Source organism: Harpegnathos saltator, unplaced genomic scaffold (assembly GCF_003227715.2).
Source record: "Harpegnathos saltator strain DR-91 unplaced genomic scaffold, Hsal_v8.6 scaffold295, whole genome shotgun sequence".
NCBI lineage: Eukaryota > Metazoa > Arthropoda > Insecta > Hymenoptera > Formicidae > Harpegnathos > Harpegnathos saltator.
Genome location: NW_020230089.1, coordinates 1,494,485 through 1,513,885, shown reverse-complemented (window position 1 = coordinate 1,513,885; position 19,401 = coordinate 1,494,485). Strand labels below are relative to the sequence as shown.

Sequence of the window (19,401 nt, the reverse complement as noted above, 5' to 3'; positions counted from 1 at the left end):
GGGTAACTTTCTAAAACACAATTCTCCACCCGGTGAATCAAACTCGTAGATGCGACCTGAGCGCTCTCGCGAGTGCTACCCGGGATGCGCCCGAAGCCAAAAATACTATCGATTATATCTTTTTCGCGACGGCTGATTTGTATCACGTCAGCCGATTTCATCTCTCAGACTTGCTATGTACACTAATCACTGCACCACTCGAGTACCTAAGTGCTCGTTCTTGCAACAGAACCCAACACTCGATTACCGACATCAGTCACTCACAATGATGTTATATGCAACGTTAGGAACTACATATTTGACCACGTTACATATTATTAGGGATTATTCGATATTGTACCAATTATTTTCTTTATTTCCTTTTTTTTGCTTACTGGGCACAATAACTAATGTTTCTGTAAATAATCCCCCTCCCTCCCTCCCTCCCTCCCTCCCTCCTCCCTCCCTCCTCTCTCTCTCTCTCTCTCTCTCTCTCTCCTCTCTCTCTCTCTCTCTCTCTCTCTCTCCCTCTCTCTCTCTCCCTCTCTCTCTCTCTCTCTCCTAGGTAATATGACTTAATCACTTAAATATACTCAACTATATATACCCAGTAGGCAAAATACCAGCGGCACGCCGATCGACAGCGAATTCTGCCGCGGAAAAACTATTCTGTCAGACTTGACGCTGCCCGGGTATATATAAATATATATATATGTGTATGTATACGTATACAATATTATATATATATATATTATATAATTATATAATAATATATTATATAATTATATAATTATACATATTATAATGTATTCACATAAACATATAATATGCATATAATATTATATATGTACATGTAAATGTATGTACCGTGTTTTACACTACAGATGGTCACGATGCTGAAAAAAACTGTTGAAGACGTTGCACAGTTCTACGATCTAGCGCGCACAAGTCGAAGTCAAACGTCTTCTTTGTAATCTCATATTGACCGGTCTCGGCGATCACCTGTACGACCCTTTGCAGCTCCTGGTTGTCTTGTAACGTCATAATTTTCTGTTGCAAGTCCTTCAGCTGCGACACGTAGTCCTCGGAGAAGACTGGCGGCTCGCTAAGCTCAGTGTCCACCAACGAGGTGTTGGTGGAGTCTGGCGCCACCTGTTCGGCATCGACCTCCATGTTCTTTTCGTCCTTGATCGTCTGTGATTCGCGGTCGTCCTTCTCCTTCTTCAGCTCCTTCCTCGTCTCTTTTTCCGCGTGATGAACAGGGTCGACGTCAATCACAACCGGAGATTGGCTCGAGGAGACCGGCTCTAACGGCGGCGAGGTCGACTGGTCACGCTCGCTTTTCTCGCGTTTCACTTTGTCGTCGCCTTTGCTTTCGCTCCTCCTCTTCTTTTTTCGGCTCTCTCGCTCTTCACTCCTGCTCCTCTTGGATTTATCCTTCCGGCTACGATCGCTCTTCTCTTTCTTCACTTCCATCGACATGCCGGGGGATAAGGGCTTTGCCGCTTCTGCGTGTATAGTGGGCATCACCGCATGTTCAGTCTCTTTCTTCGGGACGAGCAAAGGCTTACTCTCGGACATAGCATCGTCGTCCACCGATGGCGTCGAGTCGCTACTGTCCCTCTCGGGAATCTCCGCGAGCAGGGTCGACAACGGATTTCCAAGCGGTGTAGCAGACACGTTGTTTGGTTTCTCGTTGCCATCCTTGCTTTTGTCGCGTTTCTCTTTCTTTTCTCTGTCCTTATTGCTGTCCCTCTTGTCCTTCTTGTCTTTCTTTTTATGTTTATGTTTCTGCCGGTCTTTGTCACTCTTGCCGTCCTTCAGCTTCTCCGGTCTCTCGCTTTTCTCCGATTTATCCACTTTGATCACCTTGTCATCCCTCACCTTGTCGTTCTCTTTGACAGGCTTCGGAGATCTCCTGCCATCTCGGGATGACTTATACTCTTGGAGCTTCTCCTTTTCCGGTTTTTCCACCTTGTCCGTTTTCTCGGGCTTCTTCTCGATGATCTTGGAGAGGTCTTTGATGTTAGCTTTCTCTGTCTCCTTATATTTATCTTTTTTCTCTTTATCTCGATCTTCCTTGTCTTTCTTCTTATCTTTCTTCTTTTCGGATTTGGAGGAATCGATGATGTTCTTGGAGTTATTTTTCGCCTTATCCTTCTCCTTACTGTCCTTTTCTTTATCCGCTACTATCTTCTTCGGATCCTTTTCTTTTGGTTTCGGGGATGGTGGTCGTTTTAAAGATGTCGGAAGAGGACTCGACGATTTCTTCGTGAGGACTGGAGACGCCGGTCTCTTGCTAGAAGGACTTGAGTGACTTTTATTACCAGGACTAGTAGGTTTCTTAGGTTTATCTTTGCTTTTGACTTTATCCTTGGTGCTGTCTCTAACCTTTTTATCTTTCTTCTCATCAACCTTGTCCTTTCGACTGTCTTTGTGGGGATTGTCCTTTTTTATCAATTTGTCCATTTTATCAGACTTCTCGGTAACACTTAGTGGTTTAGGAACTGAATTCTTATCTGGTTGAACCACTTTTTTGTTGTCAGGCGATATCTTGGCTGTTTTAATGGGAGGTCCAAAGAGCTCATGGAATGAGTTGGAAGTCTTGGACTCAGTAATGCGATGTTTTCTCGAGTCGCTGCTCAGTTTTGGTTTGCCGATCATTCCGGATGTTTTCACGTCGCTTTTCTCCACCAAACTGTCTCTAGTGGATACTACAACCTGAAATTGTAAAATGTGAGATCTCAGGAAAACAATCACACAAGCCACTTGTGTTCAGTTCTTGCTTTTGCGATATGAATACTGACACACAGATGCGATATTTTCGTCTGTTTGATCACAAAATACAAATTGTAAAAGTATAAATATTTATAACAAATGTGCAAATATACGTAAATATTATTTACAATAATACTTATATATTTGTAAGATTCATGATAAATGTATTTATATATAAATGTACAAATATTAAATGTGTTAGTGTAAAACAAACGAATCAGCTGTAAAAGCAAATTAAACAAACTCAATCAAAATATCTGTAACTGCTTTAATCCTACAAGCCCCCACCAATCTGCTCAAAGGTTTAAATATTCAAAGATATACTTACACCTCCACCTTTCAATAATTTCTTCCTAAACTCTTCAGAGGGATTACTGATCACCTCCATATGACGTAAGACATTGTTGATAGGTGGACCGCTTTGTTGCAGGTCAAGATCATATGATATCTGGAATTTTTTGGGTTCATCCTTATTTTTTAGATAAATTTCAATCGGTATCAGAAAACCAGCATAGCCGGATTCCTTTACCACAAACGGTGGTTCCTTCAGTACTCTCTTAGGATTCCTAAATGAGTCATGTAAGAGGAACACCACTGGAAATGTAAAGTATATATTAGTTCGCACAAGAAAAGTAACTTCAAGTTATTCTGTTCTATTGGTATAATAATATATCCAGTAGCATAACAAGAGGCCCAAATAAATAAAGGACCAGAAACCAAGTTAGAAGTCTCATACTGGATGATAAAATGTTTCTGCTCTGGCTGCTCAACTTTGGGCTTCACCAATCGTCATGCATGTTTTTACAATGTTTATAAACAATAAACAGTATAAACAACGAGCTACATGAGGAAAGGTGAAACTACAGACACGTAGTCGTCTTTCCGCAGGCACATGCGGAATACGACGCGACTGCGACGGACGATAAGGATCAGATAGCACGTGCAACGTACCTTTGTCAATGTACTGATGAATATCTGCATTGTCCACTCCACGCACAAATACCTCCCAGTCGTGCGTGTAGCCCTCGGGAGTGAGATGGGAACGTACCATCGACGCGTGTCCATACTCAAGTGTGATGCGAATTGCCATGCTCTTCTAGAAAACTCGACCTAAACAAAAATCGACGGGAAACCACGGGGTCGCACAAGTCGCGCGCAGGAGATGGCTAATTTTGCGAAGAAACGCCGGGATTCATTGCGACCAATGCTCATCCTCCGGAAACGCCGAGAAACGGGGAGCACACAGCGGACCGCGCGCGTGTTACACGGAAGGCGCACCACCGACGACGAGCATCGTAGTTCGACGCGCAGGTTATGTCTCCACAGTAACAGCACCTATTTTCTGATTCTCACGGCGGAATTCGGACGCATCGTTCACCAACGGTCAGTTCTGTATGAAAGTGCCAACCGTCCGGACGGACAACGACAGCCCGCGCCGTCGCACGACTCACCGACAAGCTAGCGCGAATAATTCTTCGTCTCGAAGCTCTACTTCTTCACGCTGCAACGATACCGATTATCAACAGGTAAGTCGTACACTAACGAGGATGGTCGCCATCGTTCCACAATCGTCGTTATCCTGTGCAAATCGGCTCAGTGCTGCCAACGGTTGAATCTACTGAGCATGCGCGTTTCAGTGCGGGAACGCTCTTCATTGGTCTATCCGTTCATTCGTTTGCTATTATCCCTTGAACTTGATTCCAGTTTTATCTTTCTCTTATCTAACGTCCGGATGTAGATTTGTCTCGTTTCAGAAACAGGAAGTATTCAGAAGCAGGGAGTTGTAATTGAAATGGATCTAACTTTGGCAAGGTTTGGAATAGACAAAAGTTGTGAGATCCTTGCCGGTAATCGGATACTCTTCAGCAAGAGTACTAAGCAATTTCATTGGCTGCATGTCATCTTAAAATGAATGGTATGTAGTTGCTCAGTCTCGAAAGTTCTTTTCTTTGTCAAAGCTAATGCATTGAACAAAGAATTTCCAAAAATGGCTTTACATGTATTACATACTAATATATATATATAATATATACTAGAATATTCTCGATCATCATACAAAGATTTACAAAATATGCACGGACATTTGTTCTATTGTGATGTTATTTTTCTTATAATTCATTATCACTCAAATATTTTTCTCGTGGATATATCACACATCCACGACGCGTGTATTTGTACAGTTACATACACTTTTCGCGGGCGATTCGCCTCGTTCTATATAAAATTATAGCCGCTTACAAAGATGAGTAATTTACGATCTCGACTTGTAAAAGATATATTTTCTTTTTATTCGATACCAGAATAAGAATATTATACAGAAATCGTCGATAACGCCTAGTCCAGTTCTCAAGTTAGTTTCTTTTCACGTTTCGAGTTTCTTTTCTTTTATAAGATACATCCCGAATTCCGAAGTCGTGAAATGAACAGCGTCTTGATTAAGCCGGAACAGCTAGATGTTATCGACGCCTTCTGATAGTATAGAAAGTTCGTTTTATTATCATACACAAATGAAAACTATATTCTATATTATTAGGGAGTAATTATAAATTTCGCTCTGACGAAATTTAGGATCCGACTACGTACGCTACGACCGTCGCGTGGTCTAACTTGCCGGGTATCATGGAGATCTTCTCCAGTGTTTTTTTTCGTCGAGATCTCTGCTCCTGCTTGGAAAGTTGTATCAATTGACCGTCTTTATGTTGTGCGTAATACAATTCCGTGTCTTCTAGGATTCGTCTCTTCGCGGCAGTTATTCGTACCTACAGACAAATCGACAATCAATATCGCGAAGATGCTGTTTGAAAAGTAGTGATTTAGTTAGAGAAAGTAATGTATGTAAAGTAATGTAATTTAAAGAAATTTAAGGATAAAAGAAATAAGGCCTGGGAAAATAAATGAAAAATATATGTATTTTAAAAGCACATTTAAAGAATATTATTTATATATTTATTTATTCTCATTTAAGTCTCAATCTTAAATCTTAATTATATTTTGATTGATTATATTCCAATTTATATCTTGATATCATCTACATATCTACATATCAAAATTTATATATTTTTTTTCATGCTTTAATTATATCTTAATTATATCTTAATTATATCTAACAAAACTAACTAGCGAGAGAAAGACCTTTTTTGCATCCAAATTTTTGCTGAATTGATTAAAAGAATTGCCAGTGTTTAAAATTCTAAAACAAGCACTGTGATTCGCAGTTTCATTCTTACCGCAAAATCCAAAAGAAGTTCACACAGATGCTTGGCACTATTGCACGGTGGCCCTTCTCCGGAAACTCCGCGTCTCAGCAAGTCCTCCATCCTCAGTAACGTGAGCTCATGCCTCTGATAAGCCTCGACTACCGGCAAATTGTTACTGTTGCCATTACTGTTGCTGGACTCGGTATGCCGCAAATTCTCCGCGGATTTTCGGCGCGTCTTCGACCTCGCGTCGTGGCTCTTCATCGTGGCGTCGGCGCCGCTGCTGTGGCTCGGTAAAATTGCAAACTTCCCCACTACGGGGTCAAAATTGTCGGAGATCCCGTCGCTCGTCAAAAATACTATGTCGCCTCTCTCGACCTCCGTTATAGCCAACGTCAAATTGTTCAGTTCAGGATTAGAGCCATCTACTGGGCCTAAGGCTCCTAAGGCATCTCGCATGTCTCGCATGCAATGAATATCGTGAGATCCTCGCGTTATCTCTCGCACACCAGACTTCCTGTTATATGTATACGCAAGAAGCGATTATCGAATAGAGTTAACTTGTTGAAATGCGATAAGCGGTAGAGAGAGGATGGTTTCGGTCGCAAGACAGAACATTTCCAACGACAGCTCTCTTCAAGCAAAGAACTGCCCTTTTTTTAGATGAAGATTGTATCAGCGAAACTATCCTCCTTTTTTCTGCACAATAAAGAGCGCGTACCTCGAATAGACGTAAGCCAGACTATCACCAACGTTGCAGGTACAGGCAATATACTTTTTGTGGCATATATTCGTATCAGTACTTGAGCTTGGCAGTGGAAGGATTGTGCATACTGTTAAGGTAGTAAGCATTCCTTGCTCCTGAAGGATCAACGAATGCGCGGCATGGAATGATCGCAGTAACGCTATGAACACGTCTCTGGTTGTTGTGGTTTCGCTACTGATAGATGGACAGAATAGTGCGCGGTTCAGGTATTCTATGCTTCCGTGAACCGCCGATCTGGCAGCTATGCTCGCTTTTGTACCTGAAACCGCCAGAAAGCATTTGTACATTTGGAAACGTTTGTTGGCACACTTACCCTTCGCGATGCTTTAGTGTACTTTATTGAGATCGATCTGATTGACTTTTACCCCAATTGACACCGTCTGCGAGAGCCAGTATGGCAGAGTTTGGTCTCGCTACAACGCCGAAGCAGTCGGCTATCGGTTCCCCGTTATTAGTGTCGTTGGTAGGATTCTTCTCGTAAAGAGTCGTTGCTATTCCGTAGGCGTTTTCGTGGGGATTAAACCAATCGGCAACTCCGGCGATTGTAACATTCGACGTCGTTGATCCTGAAAGAGAAATTGTCGTTAGCTTCGCAACGAGATAATGCGAGTTGCGTCAATAAAATGTCATTGTTATCGACTCACCACTTCTATACTGCTCATTCTGATCTAGCATGTCAATGTAATCAATATCTGTATCGCTAATACTTAAGTGCTTTTGCTGCAGATTAACTGCCGTAAGACCACTATCAGGACCGGTGTAGGCTGCGAATATCTCTCCATTCTCTTGAAAGTTGTCGAGTTGTTTGATCGGTAATTCTTCTGGATTTCTACCATGAAGAATTGGTGGTCCTTCTTGTTTCGTTTCTATCCTAAAAAAATGTCGACATATATGAGTATATGTCGGACATGCTGTTGTATGCCGTTACACACCCTTTATATAGAATCTGTAGTGTAGAATATAGCTAAAAACAGGGAACATTGTTTAAATGTTATATGAAGAAGTTATGAATGTTGTACAGAAAGCACTACTAAAACAGTACATAAAATTTTATTTTATCTGTAATGAAAGATTTAATTGTACGTAACAAAAAAAGTATCTTTTGCCAGACAAATGTAATATCAAATACATATACTGAAAATAAACCAACTGTGTCTAATTAACTCCACCATTAACTCTGATACTTACCCACTGAGATAGCGTGTGATGAAACAGCCACCAGGAAAGTCCTGAGTCAATGACTGTGGGCTTCTAAGTGGCTGCTCCCCATGACCAATATTCTCCACAGCTCCAGCCAAATTACTGATAGACAGTTGGCGCATGAAGCCAGCAACTTTCTTCCGTAAACTTGGCATCTTTCAAAAGAGCCCAAGAGCAAAGGTACAGCAATTGAGAATGTTAATTATTTTCTAACATTACTTCACCCAACTAAAGGGTCATACCATGGTTATAGCTGCCGTTAACAGGTCTCAGTTTAAACCTGAAAAAATTCAGAATAACATATTCTAAAAACACTTCATAACACATAAAATTTATGTCATCAGGTAAATAATATAGTGAAATAGACTATAATGAATCACTTTAATTCAAGCACAAAACCTAAATAAAATGATAAACACAAAAGAATGTTTGTGATTAGTTTATCCGTAGATTCTTGTGCGCATGTGAAAAGATTTCTAGAAATGAATCTTTTATTTCTATACTAGTTCTGCTCCTTTATTTACCACAGTTTGCCTTACAATACATTTTAAAGGATAGATACAGAGATAAAAGCAACACAGAGAAACTTAAACAGAGGCACATAATGGTTTTTCTTAAAATTGATAAGTCCAACATAAAGAGATCCAATCAATATTCAAGCTAGAGAATAATCTTCCATGTTACTCTGTGTCACAGCCTTCTTGTTGCTGTTAATGCTCATTAAATTTTCCTAAAACGACACACGAATCAAAGAATCATAGAATAAACACTGTACATTACACGACGACTACGAGATACATAAAGTCGAGAATCAAACGGCAAAGAGAGCGAGAGACCGGTCAGAATCCAAGCGCAGTTGCAAGTGCATGAATATTTATAATAACTGTACACACACGATTGAGAAACACGTACTTCTCACTTGACTTATCTCTCCTGGGCCATCGAAGATGGGATGCCAAGTGAGGCGGGACGTTTGACACTAGTGCGCATTACTTTTCCGAACGATGCAGTCATATTTTGTGTATTTACGCAACTCGCAAACACGCCTAGATTCCTAGACTGCTGCAATCTTCCCTCCTTGTTCTCGGCTTCACATCGACTTGGCAACCTCTTTCACGTTCGCTCAATCAAAACTCGCAGATCTCTCGCTGTCTCTCGCCACGAGGTAGGGACTCGCATCGACCGCGGCCGCCGCTACGGTGGCTGGTCACGTCGACGCCGGAAGTTACCTGGGAAAATTCTCACCGCACCGGGAACGAGAGATCACGACGCACGCTGGCCGCACAAGCCCATCTTTCTCCACTTCACCGCCATATTGGTGTGTCAATAACCAATGTGACTATTTGCGGGCGGTCACAGCGAAACCCAGGAGACGCGAATGCGAAAAAACAGACCACCGCGACGACGACGACGACGACAATTACGGCAGTGATCGCGACAGCGAACGATCGCCGGCCGCCTCTTGCTCTCGCATCGCGCTGTACATGGAAATCAGAGCATCGTTCGCGCGCTCGCGATTAATATGGGCAATAAAGCGTCGACGGATGTCATGTTCCACCACGTCCCCATCGAAAGGAGGTAATATGCGTTCTACGTGCGTGCGTGCGTACGTGCACACGACGCTTACACGTCGAACGAAACGAGGTCGGGAGATATCTCGGAAATTGCTCCGATTCTCGCGCGAGAGCGCGAGATCAGCTGTGGGCATTGTTGAAAGAAAGAGAGGGAGAGACACGCGAGTGTCGCTGCAATTCGCATTAGCGTCGTGCGCGTGTCGCGCCCGCCCACGCCGTCGACGACGATGATGACGACGACGACGACGACGACGACGAGAGCGACACGATGACACGGCTGCGCTCTTTTTTTGGTCTGTTTTGACATTTGGCGAGTCAATATGGCGTCACTGTGACACATGAGAGTCCGCAGTTTTCGCGGTTATCTCGAATATCCTCCGGCCGTTCTGCGTGGCCGAGTCACCCAATGCACGCGAATTACCCGATCTTGTCGAGGTTGTCCACAGCTTGCATATCTTCGACGACGGCACGCGATAAACGCGCCGTGAACTCGCTCGCTCGTGTGAAGTGAAGGACGGAGATAAAGTGAGAAAAAGAGAGAGAGAGAGAGAGAGAGAGAGAGAGAGAATTCGCGGTTTACTCGCAATTTCGATACGCGCTTCGCGACGAATGGTAGGTAGTGTTTAGACGTTGCATAGCGTAACGAGGATGCTCAGCTGTGCTCATTGTGTTCTGTGCTTTCGTGTGCATTATTGTTGTTATTATTATTATTATTATTATTACGTAATCGCCACTTGAAAGATTTTGCGAGAACAAGATGCGGGTGAGGAGAGCGCGCTCTCGCTCTCTTTCCCGTGGCCGCTGCGTTTCCGCGACGGGCGATCTTGAAGACGCGAGAAAGTGTGCGCGGTCTGCCGTCAGTTGTACAGTTAGGGGCGAGCTCTCTCGCGCGATTCACGTGACACTATTTTGACGTGTGTAGCTTCGTGTGTATATGCACTCGTGGACGGGAATTCTCGTTCTCTCTCTCTCTCTCTTTTTCTTTCTCTTGCTCTCGCACGTCAGCGCGCCACGATCCCCGTGATACGCGATTCAGTGTACGGGCAGATATAATTCCGTATTCGGACGTATCGCACGCGCGGGAGTGAGAGAGAAAGAGAGAAAGCGAGCGAGCAAGCAAGAGTGAGGAAGAGGGAGATTAAGGTTAAGAGGGATTACGAGGTGCTGACAGATTTTCTCCGTTTGTGTTGTGTCTAAGGTATGGGACCGTGAGCGCGAGGAGGCACGGTGCTCCGTAGGAAGTCGATAAAAAAGAACGTACCGAGAGAAAGAAAGAGAGAAAGAGAGAGAGAGAGAGAGAGAGAGAGAGAGAGAGAGAGAGAGAGAGAGAGAGAGAGAGAGAGAGAGAGAGAGAGCCCTACGGAGGTAGCACGGATGACAGCAGAAGTATAAGATGTTCGAGTCTCCGAGAAGTCTCCAGGAAGTGTGCATCGACTTCATATGTGGTAACGTTCTAGGCTTATGCGAGGTACATCTAGGCGACACGAATGTGCATTCCCCCGGCGCTACAGTTTCCGGTGAGTGTGTATCCCGCGAATGTGGACAAGCGAAAAGCTCTCCACCAGCTCTCTCGCGCGCACTGCCCGTTCTGCGGAATTAAAAACTGCATAAGTTTTAGATCGACCTGATATCTGTACAGTGAACAATAATAGCACAGAAGAATTCGCTTTTGATACTACAACAGGTAGAACATCGTCTAACGATGCTCCCACCAGCTCCGCGACACGGCTTACCTTTAGGCATCCGGACGCCTTCTTGCCGGCCGAGGTGTCCGAGCAATTATTATCCAACCTATGTGAGAAGAAAACATTATCTGACCTGACTATTACGCTCTTCGACTCAAAGACCACTAGGCTAAGGTAACGATGAGAGATTCTTATGTTATTCGCGTTGTTCGTCCTAATTTGCGCTTGTGGGAGAGGAATGCGAATAATCCACGTGTGCGTCTCCGCAAATCTCGATTAATTTCTCCTTCTTTTCAGGCATGTACGGCTGAAAGACGCATCGACATTATCAGCTAAAGGCTTAAGGGTTCTTAAGCAGCATAAAGTTGTAGATTTAATAGTAAATGGACTTAAAATCACTGTTAATGATTTAATTAGCTGTTTAGGCGATTGGAGTTTACAAAATCTTAGGTCGCTAAGTGTAGCTAAAGGAAGCTTTATGGATTGTTCAAGGTTATTATCGAGCACCAAGCTCTTTCTTCTTGCCTAATCTCTTTAAGTCGATCTCCAGAGAGACCCTCGTGACGATTGATATTTATATTTTTTGCACACGTTTCGTTATAGGCATTGCGTGGTAGTAACGTTAAGCAAATTGAGGGCACTTCATACCTTGAATGTCTCAGGAACAGAATTTAATAAACATGGCTTGGACATAGTAGTCGAAGATCTTCCCCTTTTAGAGAGCTTAGATATATCTTGTACGAGAGTCGACGATATAACACCACTAAGGAAATGTAAAGATCGTTTAAAGACATTAAATATGTATAATTTAAAGATAAGCGGTTGCGGTAACCTGATACCAGTGTTACTGGAGCTGAATGAATTAAGGCATTTAGACATTTCCGACGAGAAAGACGCACACGCTTTCGAAATGTTCGCACCTGCTAGGCTAAAAATAACAGACTTTTTAAGGGCTCTGCATTGCATGCCACATTTGACAACCTTAGACTTGTCGGGTAAGTAATATGCGCTACTTGAACAAGCTATCTGATGAGTCTGTAATTCTACAAAAATCATTCTGTGAAGATCATTCTTTAATTTTTGTACATTGAAATTCGTGCGATTACTGGTTAAGAAATAACAACTATTCCATACGTATGATATTCATATTATATATGATAATATAATATGCAATATGTATGATACATATGATACGATATATAATACAATATTTACTATTTAGGTAAAGATGACATAAATCCGAAAGATTTAAAAAATTTCATTGCGTCGCATATGCGCCTGAGGTTCCTAGGACTAGTGCATTCTGACGTTTGCTACGACGAAAGTTTCATAGATTCGACCCATGAGGATTACAAACCCGAGCTTGTTGTAAGTTGTTGCAACGTTAATTAATTAATTATGCAACCATACACTGTCTCTCTATCTATTAGTTACGTTCTAGTATGTATAAAAAAGTTGGAATCAATATTTTGTTACATTATATTTTATTAGACTACTGAATCTTTTCTGGATATGTGCAGTATTATTATTGAAAACACACAGTGCCGATTATTGTTGTCGTCATTTACGCAAAACTTGATATTCTCGTATCTCTCATGTTATCTATCTTATATCCCTTTTCCTATTATTTGTAACGATACTGTTTTATTATATCATTGTATATTGCACCACATTTTGCACAAAAGTATACAGTTATACTGTACATGTCATGGAAGGATTATTATAACGTCTTAGTGTTTGATGTCATCGACTCTATTGGTACGTTAATTTTATCAAACTTGTATTTTCTACACACAATCAATTTCCATTTGCAAATCATAGGAATCACCATCGATCATAGAATCAAGCCGAATAATATACAGATAATTGAACCTAAATAAGTAAACGACATTAAATGTTCGTTCGATCAACGAGTAAGAATCGGCACGAGATAATGCACATTGTGTCTATCTTTTGCTTCAGATCAGTGGTACGGCAACAGAATCTCAAATTTTGGAAGCCCTTAGAAGGTATACGTACAGACCGATATACCTTCAGAAATGTCTATTTAATTTGTTCCGTTTGACACCAAATTTTCTCGAGCCACGAGTCGATGTGATAAAATTAGTGTTACCCGGCATGAGAGAGCATCCGCAGGAATTTCGTGTACAAATGGCAGCTACCGCATGTATTTATAATCTAACGAAGGGTGAATTGGCCCTGATGATTCATCCATCGATACTTAAGCAGATAGTTGAATTAACATTGCTGGCAATGGAATCATATCCGAATAATCATCAGCTTCAAAAGAACACTCTATTGACTCTATGCAGCGATCGAATCCTGCAGGATGTTGCGTTTGACAAATATAGGTAGCTATGCGTCTTGATTGGTGATGTAAACGTGACTTTACATACAAACTGAGATTTCAATATCTTTTAAGCCCGCGAAATGTTTCTCGATGTTTTGCGTATTGTCTGTTGCGATATGCAAAATTCTCGATAATAACAGTGCTAGTGGTATCGTAGAAGTGCTATCTCTTTTTGTGAATGGAAGTTGATCACAACAGTGCAAGAGAATGTCGTATACACGTCATTAAATAGTTCTTTGGATTTAGTCATACAAATGTCGTGTTGATATGCCTTTATACATATTCGTTATGTGTAAAAACGTTGAGATTCTATACATCTAATCTTACTAAAACAGTGTTAAATGTCTCATAGTAGGGGAAGATATATCATTTTTATTATAATATCCGCTTTTATATATATGATAATATTCTGATTTTGCCTAGGCTCCTGATTATTCGCAAAAGTATCTGTACTCGAGTATTTGTGTTGTAGTAGAATCGAAATCAAAGATAACTTACTTCGTTAATATTGTTTCTAATATGTAACGAATAGAAGATATGATGTATTTACGTAGGTGAAATCTTTTTGCGCGTATAAAACGAACTGCAAACTGTAAGTTGACAATATATCCACGTTGGACAGGTATTGAAATTTCAGTGCAGTGCATGTGGAATGAATATTCGCAAAATATGGCCAACCTATGTACACGTCAAGCTGATAGAAACGCTTTTGATTTGACAGATGTGCAAGATTAGTTATGAATTGCTTGTCGACGTTTGACGACGCGTCCATGAATCGAATGTCCGTGGCGATCTGTTCGATATTGGCGGCAAAGATCTCGACGGTGGAGACGTCCATGCTCGGCGCACAGCCGCAATACATGTTGAAGCTGCTCGCGATGGTTCGATCCAAAGTCGAGTCCCGGGTAGTCGACATCACAATGAAATTTACCTTGAGCGCCTTATGGAACCTAACGGATGAGAGTGCCGTTACCTGTAAGGTTTTTCTCGATGAGGGTGGAATGGAATTGTTTCTCGAGGTACTGGACAACTTCCAGGGCGAGTCCAGCGTAGAGACTAAGGTCCTCGGTTTGCTGAATAATATCGCGGAGGTTCGTATCTCGAATATCCTTGATGGTGCTGCAAAACACGATATAATTAACGATAATAATAATAACATTAATAATAATATACTGTGACATAACGTTCTCTTGCGTTGAACGTTTCAGGTTGATCACTTGAGGCCACGGCTTATGCAACCGCGATTCATCAAAATGCTGTCGATGCTGCTCGACTCCGAGCACATTGATGTGTCTTATTTTGCGGCCGGTATTGCCGCGCATTTGCTCAGTGACGGTCCCCAGTCTTGGTACAGTATGCCGTCGCAACCGAGCAGGGAGCAACTGTTAGACCAACTGGTTCATGCTGTGACCCACTGGCGAATCCCGCAAGGAGAAATGGTCGCCTACCGCAGCTTTCAACCATTCTTCCCGCTGCTACGTTGCGCGGACGCATATCCGGTTCAGCTCTGGGCGGTATGGGCGATTCATCACGTATGCACAAAGAATCGTAAGTCCATGTGAACTTTATGTCTTGATGTAGGTTGAACATGAGAGTAACGACCTGGTGAAACAATACGCAAGTAAAAGAGAGTCTCTATACTCCACATCAGTACATGTATAATAACGTTTCTCAATTGTAGGACAATAGTTATATTTTGTTTTCTTTTTCTGTCGTAATCGACATCATTGATTCCTGCAAAAAGAAAACATAACTTTCGAGATGCCAGCAGTAATAACCGCGTGCTTTGTTTTCAGCGAAACGTTATTGCGTGATGTTGATCAGAGAAGGCGGAGTAGAGACGTTAAAGCAACTGGAGAAAACGCATACGGAATACACGACGCAACCGAATTTGCAAAGTCTATGCCAATCGATTTTGGAAACGCTCGAATTAAATTCTTAACGACAGCTGTTGCTTTCCCATTTGAAAGTTAAATACCGCATGGTATTCTAGTCAATGTTTATCTTAATGCAATCCTCTATATCCTGTTCTTTAGACCAAATGAATTTAAAAAGAAAAAAAGGAAGAAGATATATGGCCATGGATATTTATATCACGGAGACAGACTGCAATCAAACACGACAAACAAACAAGTCCAAACATATTCTAATTGCAATTGAGAAGTTAATGAAACTGTGGCTAAACTCGCTAGATCTGAGAATTGAAGATCTGAATTGAAGAATAAGTATAAATGAATATATATGTAAATGTATATAATATGTGTATGTGTGTATATATATATATATATATACATACATATACATATATAATTGTTATATATAAGGTTAGTTTCAGAGAGACGTTTAAATTACTTATCAATAGGTATACGGAAGAAGCCAATAAGGGAAGGGGGGTATAATGAATTTATTACTTCAAAATAAATTGCATAGCTCCTACAATATGATGTAGAGACATTAAAATTAAGAAACGGAAGATAAAAGTGAATTTACTTAAAGAGAAGAAATAAGTATGCGTGCGTGCTAATTTATCTTCGTGAAACGTTCGTATTATATTATTAATGCTTATACTAATGTTTATGGTACATTTTAAAGTCTTATAAATGGACATACCGGCGTGTTTATAACGTTCCAAGATGTTTCTATGATTTATTTAGCGAAATATGGATGCTTCGATACAACTTATATTTCAGATTCTAGTCTAATTTTTATCTTAAATTGTACAATTGATTTGGATAATTGTACACATTTCGATTGCGAAAGAACTGACACCATATGAATTGTATTAGTATATATTTGATATAAGGAAAATAACAATCAAGTTATCTTCTTTTTACGTGGCGCTTGCAGTTGACGAAGAGATAAAATAAATGGTACATCAAACCATAGAGTTATTGTTTCTCTGCTTCTAACGACAGTTTACAAATCATTTCTAATGAATTTTGTTTCAACACAAGAGAAGTGAGGTTTTATTTAATATTAAAGTTTAAAATATTACGAGAAATATGATGTCGTATCAATTTTCGATGAAACTGTCTCACAGACATGGACGAGTCCATGGATTCAAAGAGGAAGTAGTCGTGAAATACCTACCTAAGATGCTTAACGCGTTGACTGCCATGTGTGTTCCATGAAGCTCACCGGTAATTGACGCTGTGATCTTGCAGCATATTAATTGGAACTACGTTAATTGCACTACGTGAAAACATGGTTGATCGCTAATCAGCGACTAAAACATATAGTAAACACGGGGAGCTAATAAAGCAAATTAACAAATACATACATGAAGAAATGTGTACAGCTTTCTTTCTTCTGTACACTTGCATGCACACGTTTCTCTTCGATAAAGTTAAAAATGTATGGAATAGCCATGAGCTCGCATGGTTTGATTCCACGCATAAAAAACGAATGAACCATAAATTAACGCTATATTCACCTTGGACGAATATGGAAATTTCAAAATAATAATTGTATATTTATTATTGTATATTGCTATTGTACATTTGAATGTATATTTGCTATACTTTTTGATTACTCAGTAACTTTGGCCAACTCGGTGAACTTTGGTATTACTTTAAGTTCTGGACCGATATCCATGGAAACTAATCATGACAGTCAACGTGTTGATATATGGCTTGGAACTTTTAGACTGAAGTCTTCAATATAATATATATAGATATGTATATACTTTTCTTGCGAGAGATTACGCCAATCTTTGTTTTATTACGATCCCATGAAATTACAGTGCATGTGTACGCGCGACGAAGTGTTATGAAGTAATTATATTTTATTGAATGGGTGTCATACTTTTTAAACGCTTCAAATTCAGATCTTCAATCTATTTTGTTAATGATTATACTTCACGAAGTCTTCATTGTACTAAATATTGATAAAAAAAGGACAAAGAAAGAAAACTTCTTAAAAATTGATTGCGCATTACATGCCTTCAGAGATTATACAAAAGAAAATAAAAAAAAGTAATCAGAGTTTGTAATAAAAAAGAGAAATACATTTTAATATTTAGATTATATCTGTTATTAAAATATGATGAATTTATATAAACGAAATTTATTCTTCTGATATCATTACACGTTGATCTAAAATGTAAAAAGAGAAAGAAAGAGCGTCAATTTGGACTGAATGTTAATAAACATATTATGCCAGCCTCTATGTGTTGTGCAATCTTTGAAGCCTCCTCGTTTCTCGTTTCCTCGTTTTCCTTAATCATATATATTATACCGTGTATTAGTAATAAATTGTTAAACAAGCTGAATATACTAAATATAAATTTAAACTACATATCTGAAGGTGTCCGTATCTTACATAAAAGCAAGTACACCGAGGAGTTCCTTACGTAAGCCAAGAAAATCTTTATTTACCACTCATTTCATTTACATTTTTTTTTATAATACACATATCTCTTAATTACTTTTTTTTTCTTTTCCTTAATGAAACGTAAAAATTGTTCATGAAATTTGTATCATTAGCACTCAATTGATGCTGATGCTGCGCCGCACCTGCAAAATACTTAGCGACATGGAAGTAACATTACGAAATGTGGCTCGATCGATTAAATGTGTTGAAACTCTGCACTCCCCCTAATACCTTAACACAGTCTCAGAAATATGAGGTTTTACACGCATTTTACATATTATTAGTAGCAATAATGTCCCAGATAGAACTGAGAGGATGTATAGTTAGTGTTGTCGAATAAATGAAAGTTGCATACAAAAAAGTTGCACACAGGGAAGAAATGTGCAAATGCAGCACGTATCATACAATGGAGCTGTGATAAATTAACAAATCACCTGCCGCAACTTTCACTTATCATGCATACAAAATTCACTACAAATTATAGTTATATGATATTATTCTAAACATTCACTTTGTAGTTCAATTTCTTTTTCTTTTAATCATTATCTTTTAAGTGTCATTTCATGACACCACACTGTGAAGATCGATGCGACACGGTATACTTATCACGTCGAGAACAGGCGACATAAACATATATAACAACAATAAAATCATGATCTATTAAAATATCGATATTAATATTCAGGCAATTTTATTTCTATTTGCCACGGTATATCCGTCGTGTATCAGCCTTAATAACACGTATAGATATTATACTATAGATTATCCCTACAATTATATGTTATCTCTGTATCGTTTTATATAAAAAAGAGACTATGCTATAATACGGACATGCTTATATGTGTATATAAACTTGAGTTGGCTATTAATTTTTTTTTTCTTTTTCTTTATATCAAAGTATTTTTCAGCTTTTACGATTTCGAGTGTATCGATTTTCCGAGAATTTTTACATATATCTTTAGAGATGCTACGTAGGAACGGGATTAAATTTAATATGCACTTTTGAATTTCAGTCAATTCTTTGTAGAGACTCGTATTATCATTTACCTATTATTTATAAAAATTATTGATTCGTTTAACGTACCCGTGAAGAACTTACTACGATCAAATAGTGCGGGATCAAGTGCACAATGAAACATATCGTCATCATCGATATAGATGCAGTATCCCTTACGAGTATTTTGAAATGCAGTTGAGAATCAAAATATGCTTCAAAATTCGTGAGCTCTATTCTGATGAAATGTTCTGATAACTATTTTCGGGAGAATTTCAAGTATTTTAACAGCATCGAAATATCTGCATATAAAGTAAAATCTCGTAACAAGTTACAACATTCTTACATCTCAAGATTTCTAGCTTTCTGAATTTTATTCATCACAGTTCCATTATGTAGAAATGTTCAATTATATATCGCACATATTGTATAATTATCAAAAGTGCTCATAAGGGAGATTTATCAAGCATATCGTGGGTATTATCGATATTTTTCAGAATGCACCTA

The 19,401-nt window shown here is 39.7% G+C and overlaps 3 protein-coding genes across 10 annotated transcripts; 1 reads left to right on the top strand and 2 right to left on the bottom strand.

Annotated features, from left to right (window-relative positions):
* Positions 1-844: 844 nt before the first annotated feature.
* On the bottom strand, positions 845-4,317 carry ear (ENL/AF9-related super elongation complex transcription factor). Of its 2 annotated transcripts, XM_011150443.3 has the most exons (4): positions 4,209-4,317; positions 3,709-3,867; positions 3,086-3,351; positions 845-2,700 (listed from the first exon to the last, which is right to left on the bottom strand). In XM_011150443.3, exons 2-4 carry the CDS (start codon positions 3,845-3,847, stop codon positions 868-870), a joined length of 2,238 nt encoding a protein of 745 aa, XP_011148745.1. In that variant the 5' UTR covers positions 3,848-3,867; positions 4,209-4,317; the 3' UTR covers positions 845-867. The 2 variants fall into 2 exon arrangements, with proteins under 2 accessions (XP_011148745.1, XP_011148744.1); XM_011150442.3 differs by lacking the exon at positions 4,209-4,317 and having other exon boundaries at positions 3,709-4,062.
* A 570-nt stretch (positions 4,318-4,887) lies between these two features.
* On the bottom strand, positions 4,888-9,470 carry LOC105188797 (PP2C-like domain-containing protein CG9801). Its single transcript, XM_011150434.3, has 8 exons — positions 8,833-9,470; positions 8,163-8,200; positions 7,909-8,075; positions 7,365-7,591; positions 7,086-7,286; positions 6,676-6,979; positions 5,985-6,471; positions 4,888-5,516 (listed from the first exon to the last, which is right to left on the bottom strand). Exons 2-8 carry the CDS (start codon positions 8,163-8,165, stop codon positions 5,322-5,324), a joined length of 1,584 nt encoding a protein of 527 aa, XP_011148736.1. The 5' UTR covers positions 8,166-8,200; positions 8,833-9,470; the 3' UTR covers positions 4,888-5,321.
* Positions 9,338-17,696, top strand: LOC105188798 (protein zyg-11 homolog B). 7 transcript variants are annotated; one of them, XM_011150437.3, is made up of 10 exons: positions 9,338-9,498; positions 10,693-11,011; positions 11,113-11,353; positions 11,477-11,671; positions 11,783-12,174; positions 12,402-12,547; positions 13,142-13,530; positions 14,251-14,620; positions 14,738-15,077; positions 15,326-17,696. In XM_011150437.3, exons 2-10 carry the CDS (start codon positions 10,888-10,890, stop codon positions 15,469-15,471), a joined length of 2,343 nt encoding a protein of 780 aa, XP_011148739.1. In that variant the 5' UTR covers positions 9,338-9,498; positions 10,693-10,887; the 3' UTR covers positions 15,472-17,696. The 7 variants fall into 7 exon arrangements, with proteins under 7 accessions (XP_011148739.1, XP_025155674.1, XP_011148741.1 ...); XM_025299889.1 differs by lacking the exon at positions 9,338-9,498 and adding an exon at positions 9,731-9,787; XM_011150439.3 differs by lacking the exon at positions 9,338-9,498 and adding an exon at positions 9,752-9,929.
* The last annotated feature ends 1,705 nt before the right edge of the window (positions 17,697-19,401 follow it).

Excerpts from the sequence above, each read along its gene's own strand:
- ear (XM_011150443.3), bottom strand. The coding sequence starts at position 3,847 with ATGGCAATTCGCATCACACTTGAGTATGGACACGCGTCGATGGTACGT. Across the intron at positions 3,352-3,708 it reads TCATCAGTACATTGACAAAG|TGGTGTTCCTCTTACATGAC; the intron begins GTACGTTGCACG and ends TTACATTTCCAG. Across the intron at positions 2,701-3,085 it reads AATTATTGAAAGGTGGAGGT|GTTGTAGTATCCACTAGAGA; the intron begins GTAAGTATATCT and ends TTACAATTTCAG.
- LOC105188797 (XM_011150434.3), bottom strand. Across the intron at positions 7,592-7,908 it reads ATCACACGCTATCTCAGTGG|GATAGAAACGAAACAAGAAG; the intron begins GTAAGTATCAGA and ends ACATTTTTTTAG. Across the intron at positions 5,517-5,984 it reads AACTTCTTTTGGATTTTGCG|GTACGAATAACTGCCGCGAA; the intron begins GTAAGAATGAAA and ends ATTTGTCTGTAG.
- LOC105188798 (XM_011150437.3), top strand. The coding sequence starts at position 10,888 with ATGTTCGAGTCTCCGAGAAGTCTCCAGGAAGTGTGCATCGACTTCATA. Across the intron at positions 11,012-11,112 it reads CCCCGGCGCTACAGTTTCCG|ATCGACCTGATATCTGTACA; the intron begins GTGAGTGTGTAT and ends CATAAGTTTTAG. Across the intron at positions 11,354-11,476 it reads TCAAAGACCACTAGGCTAAG|GCATGTACGGCTGAAAGACG; the intron begins GTAACGATGAGA and ends CCTTCTTTTCAG.